General features: G+C 27.1%; 3 protein-coding genes across 10 annotated transcripts; 1 reads left to right on the top strand and 2 right to left on the bottom strand.

Moving 5' to 3' along the window:
• Positions 1 to 2,319: 2,319 nt before the first annotated feature.
• Positions 2,320 to 5,508, bottom strand: LOC124422388. Of its 5 annotated transcripts, none has more exons than XM_046958775.1 (3): positions 5,454 to 5,508; positions 4,605 to 4,784; positions 2,320 to 4,502 (listed from the first exon to the last, which is right to left on the bottom strand). In XM_046958775.1, the coding sequence occupies exons 2-3, from the start codon at positions 4,690 to 4,692 to the stop codon at positions 4,345 to 4,347; spliced, it is 246 nt and encodes an 81-aa protein (XP_046814731.1). In that variant the 5' UTR covers positions 4,693 to 4,784; positions 5,454 to 5,508; the 3' UTR covers positions 2,320 to 4,344. The 5 variants fall into 5 exon arrangements, with proteins under 5 accessions (XP_046814731.1, XP_046814727.1, XP_046814728.1 ...); XM_046958771.1 differs by lacking the exon at positions 5,454 to 5,508 and adding an exon at positions 4,907 to 5,397; XM_046958772.1 differs by lacking the exon at positions 5,454 to 5,508 and adding an exon at positions 4,911 to 5,397.
• Positions 5,509 to 5,784: 276 nt separating this feature from the next.
• LOC124422384 (E3 ubiquitin-protein ligase RBBP6) lies at positions 5,785 to 19,535 on the top strand. Of its 3 annotated transcripts, none has more exons than XM_046958766.1 (16): positions 5,785 to 5,913; positions 6,739 to 6,922; positions 7,012 to 7,246; positions 7,499 to 7,738; positions 7,806 to 7,972; positions 8,056 to 8,421; positions 9,196 to 9,457; positions 9,526 to 9,793; positions 9,888 to 10,197; positions 10,334 to 10,403; positions 10,476 to 10,760; positions 10,834 to 11,100; positions 11,337 to 11,630; positions 15,564 to 15,812; positions 15,955 to 16,182; positions 16,289 to 19,535. In XM_046958766.1, exons 2-16 carry the CDS (start codon positions 6,757 to 6,759, stop codon positions 18,714 to 18,716), a joined length of 5,835 nt encoding a protein of 1,944 aa, XP_046814722.1. In that variant the 5' UTR covers positions 5,785 to 5,913; positions 6,739 to 6,756; the 3' UTR covers positions 18,717 to 19,535. The 3 variants fall into 3 exon arrangements, with proteins under 3 accessions (XP_046814722.1, XP_046814721.1, XP_046814723.1); XM_046958765.1 differs by having other exon boundaries at positions 5,796 to 5,996; XM_046958767.1 differs by having other exon boundaries at positions 5,798 to 5,996; positions 9,550 to 9,793.
• Positions 19,536 to 19,601: 66 nt separating this feature from the next.
• Positions 19,602 to 20,833, bottom strand: LOC124422387 (centrosomal protein 20-like). 2 transcript variants are annotated; one of them, XM_046958770.1, is made up of 4 exons: positions 20,770 to 20,833; positions 20,383 to 20,632; positions 20,025 to 20,250; positions 19,602 to 19,942 (listed from the first exon to the last, which is right to left on the bottom strand). In XM_046958770.1, exons 2-4 carry the CDS (start codon positions 20,383 to 20,385, stop codon positions 19,806 to 19,808), a joined length of 366 nt encoding a protein of 121 aa, XP_046814726.1. In that variant the 5' UTR covers positions 20,386 to 20,632; positions 20,770 to 20,833; the 3' UTR covers positions 19,602 to 19,805. The 2 variants fall into 2 exon arrangements, with proteins under 2 accessions (XP_046814726.1, XP_046814725.1); XM_046958769.1 differs by having other exon boundaries at positions 20,025 to 20,234.

The raw sequence follows: 20,833 nt of genomic DNA, 5'->3' as shown, positions 1-20,833 counted from the left end.
AATGTTCTTTTTTTATTTATCCGGAAAAGGGGATGGGTGATCCGAATCGTCACCGATCCCCCGACAGGCATTGTATATAAGCATGATGATCCGTTTTCCTCCAACTGAATCCTCGAAGATCATGCAGCATGCTTTCCAACTGGCACCTTGTTTCTTCTTTGATGCTAAAAAACCTGAAAATTCGAATACGAAAAATCCTCTCGAAAGGATATACATAACGAGCCACTGACAATGATTTTTATCATGCAATAATAAAAGTTATTACCTTTCATTAGGTTATAGAAAAAAGCACCAGATTAGATACACCTCCTATAGAAACAATACGATTCGCCAAGGTTAGGAAAAATAGTGTGAAATGGTGTAGAACTTAATTATTCTACCTCTCATTCCACGTGCCAGTTTTGCATCGGACGCCAAAACAGAGAATACATGTTTTCTATGTTTCCATTCCTCCGCAATGACCAAAGATCCCTAGTGGGTGCATATCTCGCATACATCTACCCTGCCTACGCCCGGCTTAAAAGAAGCCGTATTAAAAAGGCGGTCAGGAAATAATTGCGGGATTAAACCGCGTAGATGTTGTGGAGATATGGTCACGCAACGCGGAAACAAAAGACAATGTAAGCCGGAAATAACCTCCTGGTAGGCCACCCATCGGAGAGATCACCATCGGCTAGAATCGTTCTTTGGTTAGCGTTGTTGACGAGACAGAAGAAAAGGAAAAGAAAAAGATAGGATATGCGACCATATTATAACGATAGGCTAGTGAAACTGAGCTGGCACTTACCTCGATACTCGGGATTATCAGCGTCTCGTTATGATCCGTACTCGAAGTCCAGCCTGAAACGGGATAACTCTATAAAATAAAAAAGTATTATCAAAAATCTACGAAGAATTAAAAGTGTTCTTAATGATTTGGAATGAAAATACTCGCGAGCAGCCATTACAACTGCATCTGCCACCCGTTCAAGCTGAACTGAATTGCTATTTCGTTCCAATGATCTCGATGTTTTGAGCAGTGTTGCCAATATAGTAATAACACTCAAATTCTCTAAGCTGATTGGTTAATTTTCACTCGTTTCATTTATCTAGTACCACTCTCGATATCTATAAGAAACTAAAACGCCATTTCGTTTATATTTCTCATCAAATATATCATATTATTAACAAATTTTTATATAATTTTATATTATTTTATATATTAAAATTAACAAAAAAATACAATAAAATAAATTATTATATTTGTTTTGTTAAAATTTAAGAAATAATTTTTTGCGGTTCTTATATAATTCATTATTATTTTCCAAACGCCGTTATTTTTTGTCCTTATAATATTAATGTTACATATTTAATATTTGTGACTACTAATATTAAAATATTTTCTTCCAATCTCAAAAGCAATTTTTACTGTGAATATTACTTTAAGTAAAGAGTCCAGAATGAGCGTAACTTTCTTAATTTTTCATTATTACAAAATAAGAGAAACAATATCCACTTTTTTATGTAAGGAAGTCTATAAAGAAATTTTCTTTTCTGTTAATTATACATTGTTTATTATTCACATAAAATAAACATTATTTGTTGAAAGGCATTTTCATGTTTGTCTGCTATTTTTAAGGGGAAATAATAAAATAAACTTATAGATTTTGAACAACCAATAGCAAGACAATACGGATTTTCTAAAAAAATATTCTTAAATTTGCGAAAGTTTTACTTAATAACTTATCCAAGACTTTTTATAATAAATTCAAATTAATATATTTATGAGATAAATGTACAAGATGTAGGTACAATGAAGAATGAATGAACAAATAACAAAATATTTGCCTATAGCATTTGTCTTTTATTGAAAACTCCATTAAACCTTTTATTATAAATGTAAATGGTAGTAACAGTCGTTTAAGATTAAATACAGAATCAAATTTATTATGTTATTTATATTCACATTCATAACAAATTTAAAATAAAAAAAAAAAAAATACAATTAACACAAAACTTTTGTGTCAACTATATCCATTTCCGGAATTTTGCCGGAATAAATTATAGTATTTGAAGATTATGAATATGCTTCTATCCGAATCACTTGCATTTGTTTACCTCTAATGATTCGACTCTTTGGGCAGATTTTAAATTGTATAGTCATCATAAATTTATAGTTTAATTTAAAATAAAAAATCGTTTCAATAAATTTATATAAACTTCATCATACCAAGAATTTAGACTTATGGAAATATGTTTAAAGGATCGATAGAAAAAAGATAAACAAGCGAAAAAATTCACCTTAAATATATGTACATACATTTAAAAATTTTTTAACTCTTTCGCTTCGATACGTTGTGAAATTTTCCGTGAATAGTAAATATCGCTGATAATTCGATATTGTCACTCGAAGCGAAAATGTTAATAAGTAAATGAGCTTAAGTTCGATTTAAGTTTCTGACATTGAAGACATATTGTTGTTGTATATTATGAAGTAGATTGCGGATTTACTGTTTTGTGAAAAAAAAGTTTTTATTATCACTAAACAAAATGGCAGACTAACAACTTACAGAGGGATATATACGCCATTGCATGTTGTATTATTTCCAATTGGGATTTAACGCAACAATTACGACAAAAAAAATTTGTCACGTATATGGAAATATTTTAAAAGCAAATGAGTGGCGATATTGGTTCAGAAAATTTGCCAGAGATGATTTTGACTTATTTCATAGTATTCGAAATCTACGATCTACTGAACTCGATAGTGATATTTTAAAATCATTGATTGAACAGGATCCGAGATTGACCATGAAAGAAATAGCTAACACACTTCTACATCAAAAATCAGCGACGAACAATTAACATGTCATTACTGACTGCGAAATGAAGTTATCTAAGTATTTTTTAGCAAAATCGTAATCGATGATGAGAAATAAATGCTACATAGTAATTTAAAACGCTTCAATCAATGGCTTTCTCCGAGCCAATTCGCTATGCCATTTAAATCAATATATGGATTTAAATCAATATATAAATTTAAATATTGTTAAAACATCAGACATATGCTTGTAAACATGTTTACTGTATCATTTATTATAATTCAATGTTTCAAAAACAAATTGTCATTATCATTATTCGATTATATTTATATAATTATATGAAAACTCTTTGCAAAAAAGCTTCGAGATATTTATAGCTATTTTTCAAATTTCTAGTATTACTGTTAAAAATGATATATTTGCAGACATAGTGCTAATTAAGTTCTATGAATACATATTGCTGTATTTGATACTTATAACAATAGAATTTCCTTTAATTATTATTTAAAACATTCAATTTTTAGTATATATACATTTAGCCGACAAATTTCATGAAACATTTTTTAGATATATGAAATATATGAAAGTAATAACTTTAGAAAATGTCATAGAAAAATGTAGAAAATAATAAGACTAGGTAATAAAGATATAATTTTCTGATTTATCAATGTTTTTACTAATAAATGATCATAGTAGAATTTTTCCTTAGCTCTTAGGGGTTGATATGTTATATTTTATCAATATAGTCAAAGTCTTTATGATTGATTTGGATGAAGACAAAATTAATGATATAATATAAAATGTACAAAAGGCTATCTTTTCATCATTAACACGTTGTCGCACACTTTTAATTTGACGATCGTGCTCAGAAACACACCTTTTTTTCAATTGTTTATGATTGCCATATGAAATTGAGCGTCTGTCGTCATGTGCAACACGGTTATAGCTGTCATTTGCCTACATATCGCCAAAAATCGGATGGTTGTAGCCATCATTTGCGGCAACGTGTATAATATAGTAATCAATATAATCTGTATAGAACTCTTTTACAATATATCCTTACCAGCGATATGAATCGCAAATATTAATATTAAATGAGATTACAAGAAAAACATATTTTAAATTTTGTTTGTGATTTCAATATATATATTTTTGTTTATATATATCACGAAAAATTAAGATTTATTCTATAATACAATACAAATTTTTTTGTTTTTTAAATTTATTATCAAACTTTTATCAATAACGAACACAAAAATACATTAATATCTATAATTATAAATGTTTAAACATAAATTAAAAGTTTGGATTATATTTTTATGCATTACTTGCATTCATTTTGAATGATATGAATACATTTATGCTTGCATTGATATTTCACATGTATATTCTATAATTTGAATATAATATATTTAAACAATATCCTATTTCTTGTAATTTATAATATAAACATAAAGAAGAATTTGAATGTGAATAAATTGAACAATGAAGAATATCTATTACTATTTAATATGTTTAAATTAACATAATAAGTTTAAATAACTCATGATGTATTTTCAGCTAATAAATGCGTTTCTTGTATAAATGGTAATTCAATAAAAGGATTTTGATTATGTTCTAATGTTTTCAACATTTCAAGTATTTGTAAACATTGCGGTTTATACAGACATAAAATTTCTAACTGCATTTGGGCACACTTAACTGCAATATAACATTATTTAAATACTTTAAATATATATATATATATATATATATATATATATATATATAACCATTTTGGTATACATTTTTATAAGAAATTACCTCTCATCTTTGATATTTCATCTAATATCATTTTTAAATTCAAGTCAGCTTTTTGTATTTGAGGCAATATATCACAATATTTAGACATTATTTTGTGATATTTTTTTAATAAATACAACTTGTAAAATAGAATCTTATTGAGTTTTTCAAAATTGTTATTTTAAATTAGATAGTTCATACCTAAAAATATATATAAAAATACGTATAATACAAATCGTAACATATAAAATATATATATATATATTTTGATTGGACAGTGTTATTCAATCAAAATTCAGTGGAACTTATTTATTATTGGTTACTTTCGTTTCTTATACTAGAATCGAGTAGTCGATATATAATCTTTAGATCACAATGTTGTCACAAGTTACTTTGTTCTTTTTTACACTTGAAGAGGTTTCATTGTTTCTTTTAATCCTAAGTTACCTATTTTTAGAAAAGATTGCTTTCTTTCTTTCTTAATCAATTATATCTTAATTGATAATATTGATTATCTTAAATTTCATATTACATATATGAAATATAGCGAAGTATAATAATCACAAAATGTACACTATAAATACGTATATGTATGTTACATACATACATATGCTTATAGGAAAATTTTAGTAAGATTATGTATTTACTAGACGGTAGCGTGTTTTATCTCACATTACAATAAAATTATAGAATTACGTAAAACATCTAATCACATAAAAGATAAATTAGATCATGATACTAAAAATATTAATCATAATATTTATATATTTATAAAATCCAAAATGGTTATACTTCTTTTTTATTTGTTAATAATAAATAAAAGTGTAAATTCCTTTCAGTAAATTTTTAAAATGTGAAAAAGTCACACACCGTGTGTACATTTGTAATTTGTAATGACCCTAAAAATTTACCGCGTACGATAAAGGTTGTAACGCAACAGCAACGCCATCTCTCAGATATTAACAAGATTACAAATCCGTATCACTTTCATTTCACATAGAGCATTACAACATCTTTCCATAGAAGTATGAGCTAAAAATTACTTGAAAGTGCAATTGCTTTCCTTTCTTTTTTTTCTCTCTCTTGAAAACTAGGGAAATTTAGTTGTAATATATAATTCACCAGACGGAAATACTCAGCAACGACGTGAAATAATTAATAATTTATAATGAAATTTTATTTCATTAAAATGATTTTTTTTTACAAGTTTATATAAAGCAGATAGAATTTCAACGAAAAAAGCGTTTGAGATAAATTTATTAGTAATATTAGCACCTAAGGCAATACCGATTGTGCCGTCTATAAACTGAATATTTTCAACCCTTACCAGGTACGGTCGAATAATTCACTTCGCGTTTGTGGTGTTCGCATTGTATTGTTGTGTTCGTAATGTGAACACGAATTTGATTTAAGGTAATATATTATAGTTTACTATATATTTCATCATCATTTTGTTATTTTAGTATAGTAATCTTCTATATAGATACTCAAAATGTATATTGTGTTTGTCCATCTTTGATCAAAACATCATAATATTCTAATTTACGTATTTGTGGCGTGATTGTAATCTTTTATAAATTTTTGTAATTCCGAGCTTTTTTTAATTGCACTTCATAAGAATTAATAAATGTACAATATTGCTTATGTATATTTCGTCTTATAATCTCTTATGCATATGGAGATTATATTATAATTATCTAACCTATATAAAGATTAAAGCGGAGTTTTATAAGTTAGCATCTTATGTGATATATCGAAAATTTTTCCTATTAAATTTAATGCTCTTTTAATAGAATTATGAAATGCTATAGTGCTGTATGTCTGTATCCGTTGTGTTTCATATACATTCTATATAAAAAGCTTTATTTTTATTTGTATAATGTATAAATTAATTACGAGTTTTATTTCATGTTTTCTTCTTATTATAACAATTTTGTTTCTATACTTTTATGCAGTTAGAAATATATAAAGTGTATATGTTACCCTCCTTTCCTCTCAAATATGCAAAGAAAAAATATGTGAATATTGTTTTATATATATTTTTGTTTAGATAAACCAAAAATTATTCAATATATGTTTTTATAGGAATATTTATAAAGGTACTAAAAATATATTACTTGCATTTCAATTCTTTGTTTTTATTTTATATTCATAGGATACTTAAACATCCAAGATGTCAGTCCATTATAAATTTAAGTCTACATTGGATTATGATACTGTTTCTTTTGATGGACTTCATATTTCTGTAGCAGATCTTAAGAAAGCTATTTTTCATCAGAAACGTATTGGAAAAAATACTGATTTTGATCTACAAATAACCAATGCTCAAACAAAAGAAGGCAATTTCTTTTTAGTATTATTTTTATTTTTTTATATATATTATTAATTTGCAAAGAATAGCATATTTATAAAAGAATTTCATTTTTAGATTATACAGATGAAAATGCATTAATAGCAAAGAATACTAGCCTTATCGTTGCTAGAGTTCCATTGACAATTCAGCAAAAAAGATCCTGGGACCGTAATGAAACACCCCCATTCAGTAATTTAAAAGATGAAGCCAATTTGGGACGTGCTGTAGATCTTACTAGGCTTGATGGTTCAGAAGAAGATAAAATTCGAGCTATGATGACTCAATCGACTCAAGACTATGATCCATCAAAGTATGTATATGAAATTTTCAACAATTATATATATAAAATTCCATCTCTATATTTTTACATTTAAAACAATTAATACATTTACATTTAAAATAACATAAAAACAATTAAAAATATTCTATTAGATAAATTTATTAAATATATATGATATTGTTATATTATACTTATTCTATTTTAATGTTATTGTTATTGTTTTTTTTTATTATTATTATTGTTATTGATAGATAATAAATATTTCTGTTTGTGTTTCCTTAGTTACATGAAAATACGTGGTGCAAATCAGACAGGAGATGTACCTACAAATTATCGTTGTTATAAATGTCATCAACCTGGACATTGGATAAAAAATTGTCCTCTTGGTACAAACCAAGAGCCAATTGAAATTAAAAAGAGTACAGGAATTCCTAGGAGCTTTATGGTACCAGTTGAAGGTCCATTAGTACCAGGTGCAATGATGACACCTACAGGGCAATATGCTGTTCCTGCTATTGATCAGTAAGTTTTTAATTAAGAAATAGACTCATTGTAACATTGTAAATAATAATTATTGTAATTATTTTAGTCAAGCATATAAAGAAGGTAAAAAAGAAAAGCCACCATTTTCTCAAGATCCTGAGCCTATTGTAGAAAAACTAGAAATACCAGAAGATCTATTATGTAACATCTGTAAGGATTTGTTAACTGATGCAGTAATGATACCCTGTTGTGGGAATTCTTTTTGTGACGAATGTAAATTCATCTTTTTAATGAATATAAAGTAGAATTCTACAGTATATATTTTGTTCTCTAATATTAATTATTTTATGTAACAGGTATTCGAACATTTTTATTAGAATCTGAAGAACATGAATGTCCAGATTGTAATGAAAAAGATGTTTCACCAGAAACGCTTATACCAAATCGATTTTTACGTAATGCTGTTATGAATTTTAAAAATGAAACTGGATATGCTAAAAGACAAACATATAGACCTGCTTCAATTAATCAGTCAGTAATGCAACCAGAACCACCAAAAATTGAAATACAACAACCTACTGCACAAGCCACTAGCCAAGTTAAAAGTGTTCAAACATCTAGTGTTGGTAATACATTGGTAGAATATGTTGAACCATCTGCTAATTTTGAATCCTTGCCACAACAATTTCCATCCACTAGTGTACAACCACAAACCGCAACAAGTGAGTATTCTACTTCTTTTTTCTATGTATTTATGTGTTGAAATCAATTATTTTTATTGCATGATATTCATTAAATAATAAATGCAAGTAATAAACTTACAAATGAATATACTATTAGTTACTACACCATTATTCCAAATTATTACAAATCTTATATTTTTTAATTTTATATTTTCTTTTTACCAAAAAAAATAAATAAAATATAATTATATAATAACATATGAATAGATTAATATTTATACACACATTAATATTTAAAAGTCTAAATGTTATAGATTTACACTTCATTCTGTTACTTAACTTTCATTAAAATCATGCATAAAGAATTTTGTGTATAAAAATGTCGTTATAAAATATAATTATTATAAGAAACAGGAATGAGGGAGAAAAATTTATTTCCAAATTTCGTTATTCTTTAATTTTAATTCTTACGCAAAAGTAATGACAGCCGCCATTATCGATGTGCGTAACGAGTCTACTTTTAATATCATATACTTTCGTTGTTGCGATAAAAAAATCGTGAGTATATAATATTATATCAATGATATTTTGGTAGACTCTCAATGTAATGTGGCGTAATTGTGTAATTCAATGTTTATTTTACCAGCTGATATTTTATTGTACCTAACCTCAATTAACTAAATGTAAAATTCATAATAGAATAGTATAAACAGTTTAAACTGTTAGCAATCTGTAATATTATATAAATGTTATTTATTTTTATTTCTGTTATATATTAATAATTTTATTTTTTATTATTTCTTTTTATTGTAGCACTTCCTGAGTCAAATTCTGAATCAGATTTACAAAGTGATTCAGTAACAAAGTTAACAACTGATGAAGAAGCAGAAGTTCCACCACCACCAGGAACAGAACCATTATTACCAATTCCTGCTATTGGCAGTTCACCAGAAAGAGATCGTGAACGAAGTAATCCTCCTAGTCGTGATAAAAAAGATCGTGATAATGACTATAGTGGAGAAAGACAATCAAGAGAAAGACGAAGAAGTTTTAGTAGGGATGGTCATCGTGAAAGGTTTGTAAAAAAATATAAGTAATGTTATAAAAAAGTATTGCAATATAATATAACATGTTTTTCTTAAGATTGGATTCTACTGGAAATTATAGGAGTGGAGAACGTGGTCGTAGGATGGAGAATTTACGGACAGTGAGCCGTAGACGATCTTTATCACCTAGGCACTCTCAACACAGCGATTATTCATCTCAGGGAACGACATTACCACATGTAATGAACCAACCTCCTTCAAAAACTTATCAAGGCATGTCAACAGAAGACGGACATTATTCATCCACTATACATTATGATAGTGGAATGCGAAGATCAACAGAAGATCGACCTGGAACTCCCACTGTAAGTTTGATATATAGAAATACTTCATTACCATTTTGTTATATATTATACTATAATATAGAAATATATTTATATGGAATGTTTACAATTATAGGTCGATGAACCCCACTTACATGTTCCCTCTTCTGCAAATCAACCACCTCTACTACCTTTCCCACCGGGAGAAGATCGCATACCACAACCAAATTATAATCAACCTCCACCTAATGCACAACCACATAATCCTCCACTTCTACCAGATCCATATATGACTCACCGTATACCAATGTATCCTCATCAACAAAGCTCTCATTATGGTCCACCAAGATATGAAAGACCACCTTATCAACAACAGGGATACAGACCATCTCAACCACCACGTAATTATAACGGGCCACCAAGACCTCTCCGTGGATTACATCATAGTAAGCAATACTATATCATATATGTTAGTGCAATATTAGAGACAATATAATATATATTTACTCTACATGTTGTTACATATGATTAAATGTTATTATATTTTTTATTTCAATGATCACTATATGAATTTCTATTTAGTTGGATATAGAGGTATACAGCCACCACCACCAGGATTAGGGAGGAATGTACATAATGGAAATCCTCCTGGGTAAGTTAAAGTTTACTTAACGTTTATATTGTAGATCTATAATCTATTATAATTTTTTTTATTATTAATTAGTATTATTGATGATCCATTGGAAGCATTTGAGAGAATGCTTAGAGAAAAAGATGAAAGAGATAGGAGGCTTGGGAAGCACAGAAGAAGAAGTAGAACAAGATCAAGATCTCGTAGTTACACCAGATCTAGGTCACGTTCTTTTAGTCGAAGATCACCATTTCCGGGTCGTATAAGCAGATCACGAAGTCCTCCGAAAAGAAGGTCATCAAGATCTCCATTGCCATTAAGAGCACGTAGTCGTACCCCAAAACGTAGATCGAGAAGTGGCAGTTTCTCTATTAGCAGGTAATTAATGCAACATTATCATTAGAATTAACGTATTTTGTATAATACAAGTATATATTTAATATATTTATAGATCTAGATCATATTCTCGAAGTCAATCTCCCAGATTGTCTATCCCTCGAGATAGAGATAGAGAGCGAGATAGAGATCGAGATCGAGATCGAGATAGAGATAGAGATCGAGATAGAGATCGAGATCGAGATAGAGAAAGAGAAAGAGATAGAGAAAGAGATAGGGAAAGAGATAGAGAAAGAGACCGTGAACGCGATAGAGATCGTGATAGAGATCGAGATCGAGAAATACTACCCAGATATAGATCTCCATTAAGATCACCACCCAGGTATATTTTTATTTATTTTATATATTATTGCTTTTTTATTTTTATTCCTATTATTATTATTATTATTATTATTATTATTATTATTATTATTATTATTATTATTATTATTATTATTATTATTATTTTTATTATTATTATTATTATTATTATTATTATTATTATTATTTTTATTATTTTTATTTTTATTTTTGTATTAAATTTTCATAGCAATAATGAATGTATCATTTTGATGACAGATTTCAAAGGGAACGAGATCGTGAAAGAGAACGTCCTCGATCACGAGAACCACGAGATGGATACAATAGTTATTATAATGATTCTCCGGCACATGAATACCAGTTTAGAGATCGAGAACGTGACTTACCACCTAGAGACAGACCGATATCTAGATATCCAATAAGAAATCAACCACCCCAGCATAACATACCGCCGTTGTTGCCTCATCTAGTCACTGGAGGTCACCCACCACCACTTATGTCATTGGGACCTCCACCTTCGGACAGGAAAGACTATTATGAATCCTACAACAGGTATTTTCGCCTCAATAGTATTTTAATACATGTAAATGTTAAGCAAATCGTCTATCAACATATTTATGCTATTGTTCTAATTGTACAATGGCTTTGAGTACATTATTGATAGAGCACAAGCGATTTTAGTAATTTTATGACCACATTTTTTACAATTTATGTATGCAATAGTTTTTTAAACATTTTTATTATTTAAACAATAATAGAATGTTGATATATATATGTATATATATATATATATATATATATATATATATATATGTATATATATATATATATGTATATATATATATATATGTATATATATATATGCGTGTGTGTATATGTGTGCACTTTGCACATAATAAATATGAGTTTGGAACATAAGTTTGGTACATTCAATATATGTGTTAGATGAATAATTGTTTATTTATATGCACACATAAATGTTGTTACTTATTTATATCTGAGAAGCATCTAATATATAATTCTAATTATTTGTAATAGTAGATAATACATTTTATCAGATTAATTTATTTTGAATTGTTCCAAACTTATGCAATCATCTTAAATACGTATATTCATTTTATCATTAGGCATTATGGAATATTGGTACATTGAAAATCGTTATGAAATCGTAATGAATTACGAAAATCGGAATATTGTGAGAAAACCGTTGATAAATTAATACAAGACGTTATATAAATAATTGTACACAATTTTATTACTATACAGAAAAACATAGCATGCAATGAAGTTTTATCTTTAAGGATAATAAAAATTAATACTTCACTCAATGCATATTATTTTATATTTTATAGTTTATTGCAATTTAATATTGTTGGATGAATTGCAAATTTATGTATGTATATATATGTGCTACCAACATTCTTCAAGTATTCTACTGTATATATATCCTGCTATATCTATAATTTTGTATAAAGTAGTATCTATATACAGTAGTATAGCTAATATTATAAATTATTTTTTCAAAGTTAAAATTTAAAATAGAAAAATTTTGATATCAACAATAAAAGTTCAAAATATTTATAAGATGGAACATGTTGCTTATGTCTAGATGTATCTATTATTTATAAAGAATTACTTCTTTAAATAGTACTTGCAAATATGTGCTTCAAAGTAAATACAGTATAAAATATGTAATTAATACATGCACTGTTATAACAATGATGTGCATTTTAATTTTTAAAAAAGCCATAAATCTTGTTTTATATTAACTGATATGAATATAATATCATGAATTAAAAAACTATTTTTTAACAAATAATAATGCAATTAAGTTCCTAAGAATTTACTATAATAGATCTGTGATCATGCTTTATATTGTGATAATATACTTAAGAATATTATTAAAACTAAATTTTTACGAATTTGAGATTTTTTATAAACTGTAAGTTATCTGCAAAAAAACTTTGCATTGTGAAATTGGCAAAGTAAGTAAAAATGTTATACTTCTCAAGGAGTGGTACTGGATTCATGAATGACAAAATGTATGTATGCGGATGTGTGCATAATGCAGGTATATATTCTGTTGTATTGTTTTGTTGTATTTTTTGTTATAAAGCACAATGTATACTACATCATATTTTTATTAAAACACGATAAGTATCTTTCAGAATGTTACGTATGAAATGGATTCGTATCCTAAAAATTTATAAGTATGATTTTATTGGAATAATAGAAGATATAGTTACACTATTTTCTCATATCTACGAAAAATATAATGGTAGCTTTTTATTTGGTGATATATTGGTTTTTTTATATGCTATACGTCTTTTTGAAGAACTATATGTAAACAACCTATATGCATCATTAATAATCATTGAATGATATAAATTATTATATTTTGAGCGGAATTAGAACTCAAATTTGAAATCATGACACACATTAGATTATGCTATCATTTTTTTACACTGTTGCTATTTTATGCATTTATTAATTACTTAATTTTATGTTATTACATATTTCTCTTTATAAAACTTTAAAAGTAAAAATAATTAGTAAATGTTTAGAATGAAAATAATTCAATATTTTAATTACATTTGAGAAATACTATAATATAAAATTTACTAGTTATATATTAGAGATTTATTTTAATATGTTTAACAATTCGTTCCTTAAATTTGTTTCATTAACTTTGTAAATTGAAGAATATATAATTGGGTAACATTAATAATAGTATGTGTAACTGGCATATGTAATAGAAATATTTTAAAATATAATAGTCTTTTCGATTATATATTCTACAAAAAATTTAGAAGTTTTGGAAACAAATTATTTAAGTATATATTTTGTATATAAGTTGTATATTAACTTTATTTTAAATATTTAATATAATTAATTTTATATTATGAAAGAGTCGGCTTTTTACAAATTTATAAGAAATATGAAATAAGTAAATATCTAATCTTCTTTGTATAAACATGGCCATTGCTATGTGATGTTGAATCTCAATTATATCTATATTATTATTATCTATAGTGTGTGTACATATATATATATATATATATATATATATATATATATATATATATATCTATATTTAAGGATCATATTTAATGTATGTGTTATTTTAAGATACTGTATCAAATCCTTTTGTATGATTTCATTTTGATACACATTTTTAAAAAAATTGAGTATTATGTACAACAAACAACAGTTTGTTATGTTTCTCTTCATAAGTAATTTTTGTGTAATTTTATTGAACATTTATGTGTTCTATTTTATTATATTAAATTTATAAAATATTATTTTATATATAACACAAACTATTATTTTCCATGAAGCTACATATGTCACCATTACTTTATTCATTGTCATTTCATTGCATGTACATAACGTGTTATTATACATATATTAAAATTACGTTATATAAAATAAGAATATATAAAATCAAAAAGTGAAAGAAGAAGAAAGAAGCAAGGAAAAAATTTGATCAACATGGACCATCTTGGAGATTGCAGAAGCTACCCAGCTGATTGACACGTCTACATGGTTTCTGAATCAGGTGAATTCAGGGCCAAATCAACATTTGTAACAAAATAAAAGAAACATTTGTATTTTTGTTAAATTGCAGTGCTTGAAGCAAGAGGTATTACTGAGCATGTTAAAAATGTTTGTGAAACACGAATTACCAACATGATAAAAATTACAATCTGGCTGACTTTTATATAACTTTTGAATAAGTACATAATTATATTTTGGTGAGTAAACTTATTTTAAAGAGAAATACTAGCAAATACTGCATATCTAATATAATACTTATGTATTTCCCTTGCTGCACTTAACATGTACAAAAAGTTATAAATGTTGGTTTAATCATTTCATGTATTTTTATGATACTTTATTCTATTATTTACAAAATTTGAGTAACATATTATTCTGAGTTGTTATACTTTGTAGAATATTTTGACTTTGAAAAACAAGTTTTCAAATGTGGATGAAATGGTTTTGTAATCTTATTTTAAATATTTGATTTATTGTCAATTATAACACAACACATTTCATCAGTTATCCAAAGTTTTGTATTATTAAAAATTTAATAAAGTACCTAGCAAAATGGAGCAGAATATGAAAAATAATAATAATTAAACAGAAATAAATTACATATATTATTCTTATTGCTGTTTATTCTATTTATTGTTAAAAATAAGTTTATGATTTTGATAACTCTCTATATGAGATGAAAACTTATTTACATTTGACATGATAGAAAATACATTGTGATTATTTTTACCCAGGTTAACATGATAACTCCCTTCTAAATTTATATATGACTTTTAAAACAAAAGGTATTAGTAAATGTGCGAAAATATTAAGGGTATATAAAATTTGTATACTAATTTTTTTACTTTGACATATAAAGAATGTTATTGTATTTCTTTTTATTATGTAACAGATGCATGATCAGCTTTTTTTACTTTTTGTCAACAGATATTCTGGATCTTCACAACGTTTTGGTAGTCCACTTCGAGATCCACCTCATAAACGATTTGATGATGTTGCACCTCCAGGAACTGAAGGTTATTATGATCTTTCTCCTCCAGGTGTTGAACATTTGGATAGACCTTTACGAGAAGATCGCGAAAGGACACGTGTATTAAGAGATCAAGAAGACCGTGAACATCCATTGAAGGATCATGATACTGAGGATCGTGATAGATTGACCTTTAGAGATGACAGGTAAGATACTTTAAATACAAAAACATAATTACAAAAATGAAAATAAAAAATAGAGGAAAGATTTAATGTTATTTATATATATATATATATATATATATTATATACATATATATTATTATATACATATATATTCTTTATACAGAGTTCGTGAACGCGATGATCGTGTAAGAGAAGATAGAGATAGAAGAATTGTAAATAGAGATCGAGAAGATCGTGAAAGACCAGCATTATCAAGAGATCATGATGACAGAATTCGAGAAAAAGATGATCGAGATAGACGTGAAAAAGAAAAAGATCGCGATGACAGACATCCGCGTGATCGTCGCGATGAAGATAGACATATAGAAAAGAAAGACTATGATAAAGATCGGTATGTTTTTTACGATGCTATCTTATTCTTCCTAAAGATAAATTTGAAAAAACTGCTAATTGTATTATAATTAATAATATTTAATTTAAATAAGACTTGTATATAGTTACAGAGATGAAAGAGATCGTCATAGAGTGGAAGACAAAAACCGTATACGAGATAAAGATAGACGTGATCGAGATTATGATCCTGAAAAGGACCGGGATCGTCACGACAGATATGAAAGACGTTCCATAGAAAGGAAAAAGAACAGGAAAAGTCCAACTCCATATTCACAAAAGTGTAAAAGCGAAGCGAAGGATATCTCTCCTGAACGATTGAGAAAGAAAGAAAAGGAACATGAAGAGAAAATAGAAGATAAGAAGAAAGAGAAAAAGATTAAAGAAAAGAAAAAGAAGAAAGATAGTGATGAGAAAGAAAAGAAGAAGAAAAAGAAGAAAGAGAAAAAATCGGGACAAAAAGAGGTAATGAAAGAGGAGCCAATTAAAATGACCGAAAGTGAGGATACATTAACAGAAAATAAAACAGAAGTTACTTCACCTATCAAAATTGAAACTGTAAAACCAAATAATGAAGATGATAATATAGATAATAGAATGGAGTGTATACCTAATGAAACTATAGTTTCTGCAAAAGAAGAATTTGAAGATAAATCTTTAGCCATGAATCCTGAACCACCTGAATATAATGAGCCTAGCCCAGAAAGATTGGAACATACAGAATTTGGTACAAATCCACCCAATCCTAATTTTAAACCCATACCAGAATTAAAATCAGAAATAAAACCAATAGATAGTCTTTACAGTGGTTTAGATGATACGGAAATAAATACAGTAATTACAGAAAAATATTCCTTACTGTCAGAAAATGAAGTAGAGGATAAAGAAACTACATGTGAAGAAAAATCACCAAAGAAAGATGAATTTTTAGCACCTGTACCAGAACTTTCTAAATGGGAAAGAGATGATACAATAGAAAAATCTGATGATGTATGTGAATCTCCTACAGACAAAATGCAAATAGACGAACCAAAATCAATGAAAGTAGTTACTTCTGAAGTTTTAAAAAGAGCTGAGAATGCCATATTTCAAAAAGCTATTAATGCGATAAGACCAATAGAAATAAAAAAGATTAGTGAGAGTAGGAAGATATTATATCAAAATCCAGAACCAAAGGTACTTGAAGCAGAACCAACTAGAGAACAACGGAAAAGTGTGAATGTAACTATTAACGTTGGTAGAAATGAAAGAAATGTAGAAATTACAGAACCTTTGAAGAAAGCGAAGATAGATCGAACAAAATTTAAACCAGTTCCAGAGACTTATTCTCCAACGCGCTTGTCCGCTAAGGAGAGACTTGGGGACAAAGTCGAAGATAACAAAGAGAGAAAAATTAGTCCAATTAAAGGCTTTTTAGATAGAAGGGAAACGAAAAGTGAAAATCAATCTAGAAGTCGATCTCCAAAAAGTACAAGAGATAAGAGAATATCACCACTTATGGAGAGAAGAGTCGATTCTTCGTTAGGTATATCAAGTACCGATCGCAAAGTATTTCTAGAAGAAAGGAAACGGGATAAAGACAGAGGTGAACGTTCAAGGGATAGAAATGATTTCAGACATGAGAGGCACGAATTAAGAGATACGAGGATAGAATCAAGACAAGATTTTCGATCAAATAGAGGCGAAACAAAAGGAGAACGATCGGATAAAGATAGAGAAAAAGATCGAGAACGAGAAAGGAGGGGTAGGACACCTCCATGTGTATTTAAAAGAAACGAAGTACCTAAAGTAGGTCTTGGTAAACCTAAAGAAGATGAAGATGATAGAAGAAGAGATAAAAAAGTAAGAGAAGACAAAAAAAGAAAGAAGGAACATCGTAGTAGAAGTAAATCTAAAGAGCACAAGAAACGTAAAGAAAAGAAACATAAGAAGGATAAAGAAAAAAGTCAAGAAAAAAAACAAAAACACAAAGAAAATGTAATTTTGAAGGAAAAGACTGAGACAAATGAAAGCAAAATTAATTATGATAATCCAGAACCTCCGCTTGTAGAAACATTAAAGAAACAAAGAAAAAATCCTAGACTTGTATCTGATCGTAAACGTAGCATACTCGATGAATCTAATTTTGAACCTGATTACTCTGCATCTGATTCTGAATCTGAACCTGAAGATGGTAAAATTATCAATTTACCTAATAAAAAATTAAAACTTGAAGAATCAGAATTAGAGAAGAATATAGATATAAAATCCTTGAAAAAAAGGTCTAAATCTACTAGCAGTGAAGATACATCCAGTAGTTCTGAAAGCACAAGTTCCGATTCTGATAGTTCCGATGAATCACATAAAAAGAAGAAAAAGAAACATAAGAAACATAAAAAAAAGAAGTCTACTAAAAAAGACAGTAGCTCAGAATCTGATAGTTACACTGATTCATCCGAAACAAGCAGTGATGAAGAGAAACATAGGAAAAAATCAAAAAAATCAAAAAGCAAGAGTAAGCAATCCAAGAAGAAGAAAAAATCGAAACATAAATGACATCATTAGGTAATTTTGAAACTTCTAATGAAATATTGGTAAACATTTCTTTTTGGTAAATATCTTTTAAAATTAAAACAAGCATTAATGATTGCATAAATTATTGACGAAAATGAAAAATGTGCATTGTTCTTTGCATATCCATGAATTGTAATAGTTAACTGCTTCTTGCTGTATACATAATGTTAATACAAAGTTCAAAAATAATTTGGACTTTAAAATCAATATGAACTATAAAAATTATCAATTAATTATTTATTAATGAACAAATTTTATGATCATAACGAATTTATGAACATATACAGAGTAAATAGAATATTATGTTTACAAGGAAAGCATTTCTTCTATCTGGTAATATTGTATGGCCTTTAAGTAATTATATTCTGATTTCAATTTTAAAACTATAAGTATCATCATTTATAAGAAAAGATGTACATTATAGCTGTCAGTAGGTCATAATATTCTTAAGATTTCCAATAATGGTATTGCTAAAGAACACCTATCTTTAGGATTTCTGCTATCTTAATGTCATATTGTACTTTCATAATGTAATATCTCATATATATACCTTATATATATATATATATATATATATATAAGATGTCAGGAAATAAAAAAGAAAAATTCTTTTAAAATCTTTTTAAATTTATTTATACATTAAAACCTAGTTTTTCATGTATACTTTAATCTGATTCTAATGTAAAAAATCTACAATTTATGTACTCATTAGAATATTACATTAATACAATTACAAATAGAAAATTAATCAGTACAACAAAATACAATTTAAGAAGTAAATAAATACAATTTATGAAGTAAGCATAATGTTGCAGTTTTTATAAATACGAAAGATAACTAAAATTATATAAGTATTTTGACCTTTATTAATATTATTTATTTCGATTAATACAATATTCAATGTATAATTTTGAATCTAAATTTTAAATGTATACAAAATGAATGGCATTATCATAATTTATATTATAAATTATTGACAAATACTAATATCTGATTCATATAGAAGTTGCAATACACAAATATATATACTTATTAAGTAAATTTTGTTGATACATAAATATATTGTTGTCTTTATGTATTTTTCATATGCTTTAATGAATCTATTATGCCACAAAGCAAGGGCAATTTTTTACTTGTATTAGTTTCTTTTATTCCCAAAACTTGTGCTAGTAATGTTCGATCATAAGGATGTTTTGAAAGATCGCATTCTATAATGAGGATATTAATTTTGATTACATATTATATTTCTTAAAATATGAATTAAATGATACAATTTAAAATTTTTTCTACCTGCAACAAACACAGTTGAACTGTACTTAAATCCCATCCAATTTAAATATTCGCGAACAAGCTCATTGAAGATAATAATATCAGACGATTGTTTGGAATTTTGTATTTTACTTTCCGAATTAGAACTATCTAATAATTTGAAAACTTCAGTTCGCATTTCAGCTCTTATACGACCAAGCTCTCCACCAGCTTCCAAAGATTCTCTTACCGCTATAGAAAAATGACGCTAAACGTAATGATTATGTTTTATATATTATAATTTACATAAAGAGACTTCACATATAATTTACATAAGAGATATGTATTTTTTAAATTATATACATAATGCTACAAAGTATTTTTAATTTCTAATACATACCATTTACCAAATCTTTTTCCGTTGTCATTTTATTAGTATAGTTATATCAATACATATATACTAATATTTGTGTACACATATATACGTATATAAATGGAATTTAAAGTTTTATAAATATTTCTTCAAAATATTATTTAAAACAACCTCCAAATTCTGTCAGTGATACCAAACATCTTAGATACATTCGCTTATTGCAATTGTATTGTGCTGGCATCTTGCGAATATTTAAGAAAAGAAAATTATAATAAACCTGAAAATTTAATAGAAAGATAATATAAAAATACGCCAATCAACAATTTTTGTTTATCTATAAGCAATTTCATAGAAATGCCATCGAATACTAGCGAATGTTTTTATTGTTTATAGGTGGTACATTTAGGAACATACCTCATTAGTGTAGCGTGGCCTATTTAATCCCCTCTTGCCTCTTACGCTTTGCCGTCGCCTTTAC

Source organism: Vespa crabro, chromosome 2 (genome assembly GCF_910589235.1).
Source record: "Vespa crabro chromosome 2, iyVesCrab1.2, whole genome shotgun sequence".
Taxonomy (NCBI): Eukaryota; Metazoa; Arthropoda; class Insecta; order Hymenoptera; family Vespidae; genus Vespa; species Vespa crabro.
The sequence above is the reverse complement of the archived record's forward strand: the minus strand, read 5'-3'. Positions and strand labels throughout refer to the sequence as shown.

What these genes read in the sequence shown, in the direction of transcription:
- LOC124422384 (XM_046958766.1), top strand. Translation starts at nt 6,757, where the DNA reads ATGTCAGTCCATTATAAATTTAAGTCTACATTGGATTATGATACTGTT. An exon ending in CAATGCTCAAACAAAAGAAG is followed by an intron (nt 6,923 to 7,011) that starts GCAATTTCTTTT and finishes TTTCATTTTTAG; the next exon opens with ATTATACAGATGAAAATGCA. An exon ending in GAATTCTTTTTGTGACGAAT is followed by an intron (nt 7,973 to 8,055) that starts GTAAATTCATCT and finishes TTTATGTAACAG; the next exon opens with GTATTCGAACATTTTTATTA.
- LOC124422387 (XM_046958769.1), bottom strand. Translation starts at nt 20,410, where the DNA reads ATGACAACGGAAAAAGATTTGGTAAATG. An exon ending in GGAAAAAGATTTGGTAAATG is followed by an intron (nt 20,235 to 20,382) that starts GTATGTATTAGA and finishes ATTTTTCTATAG; the next exon opens with CGGTAAGAGAATCTTTGGAA. An exon ending in TTCAACTGTGTTTGTTGCAG is followed by an intron (nt 19,943 to 20,024) that starts GTAGAAAAAATT and finishes TCCTCATTATAG; the next exon opens with AATGCGATCTTTCAAAACAT.
- LOC124422388 (XM_046958775.1), bottom strand. Translation starts at nt 4,692, where the DNA reads ATGTCTAAATATTGTGATATATTGCCTCAAATACAAAAAGCTGACTTG. An exon ending in TGAAATATCAAAGATGAGAG is followed by an intron (nt 4,503 to 4,604) that starts GTAATTTCTTAT and finishes GTTATATTGCAG; the next exon opens with TTAAGTGTGCCCAAATGCAG.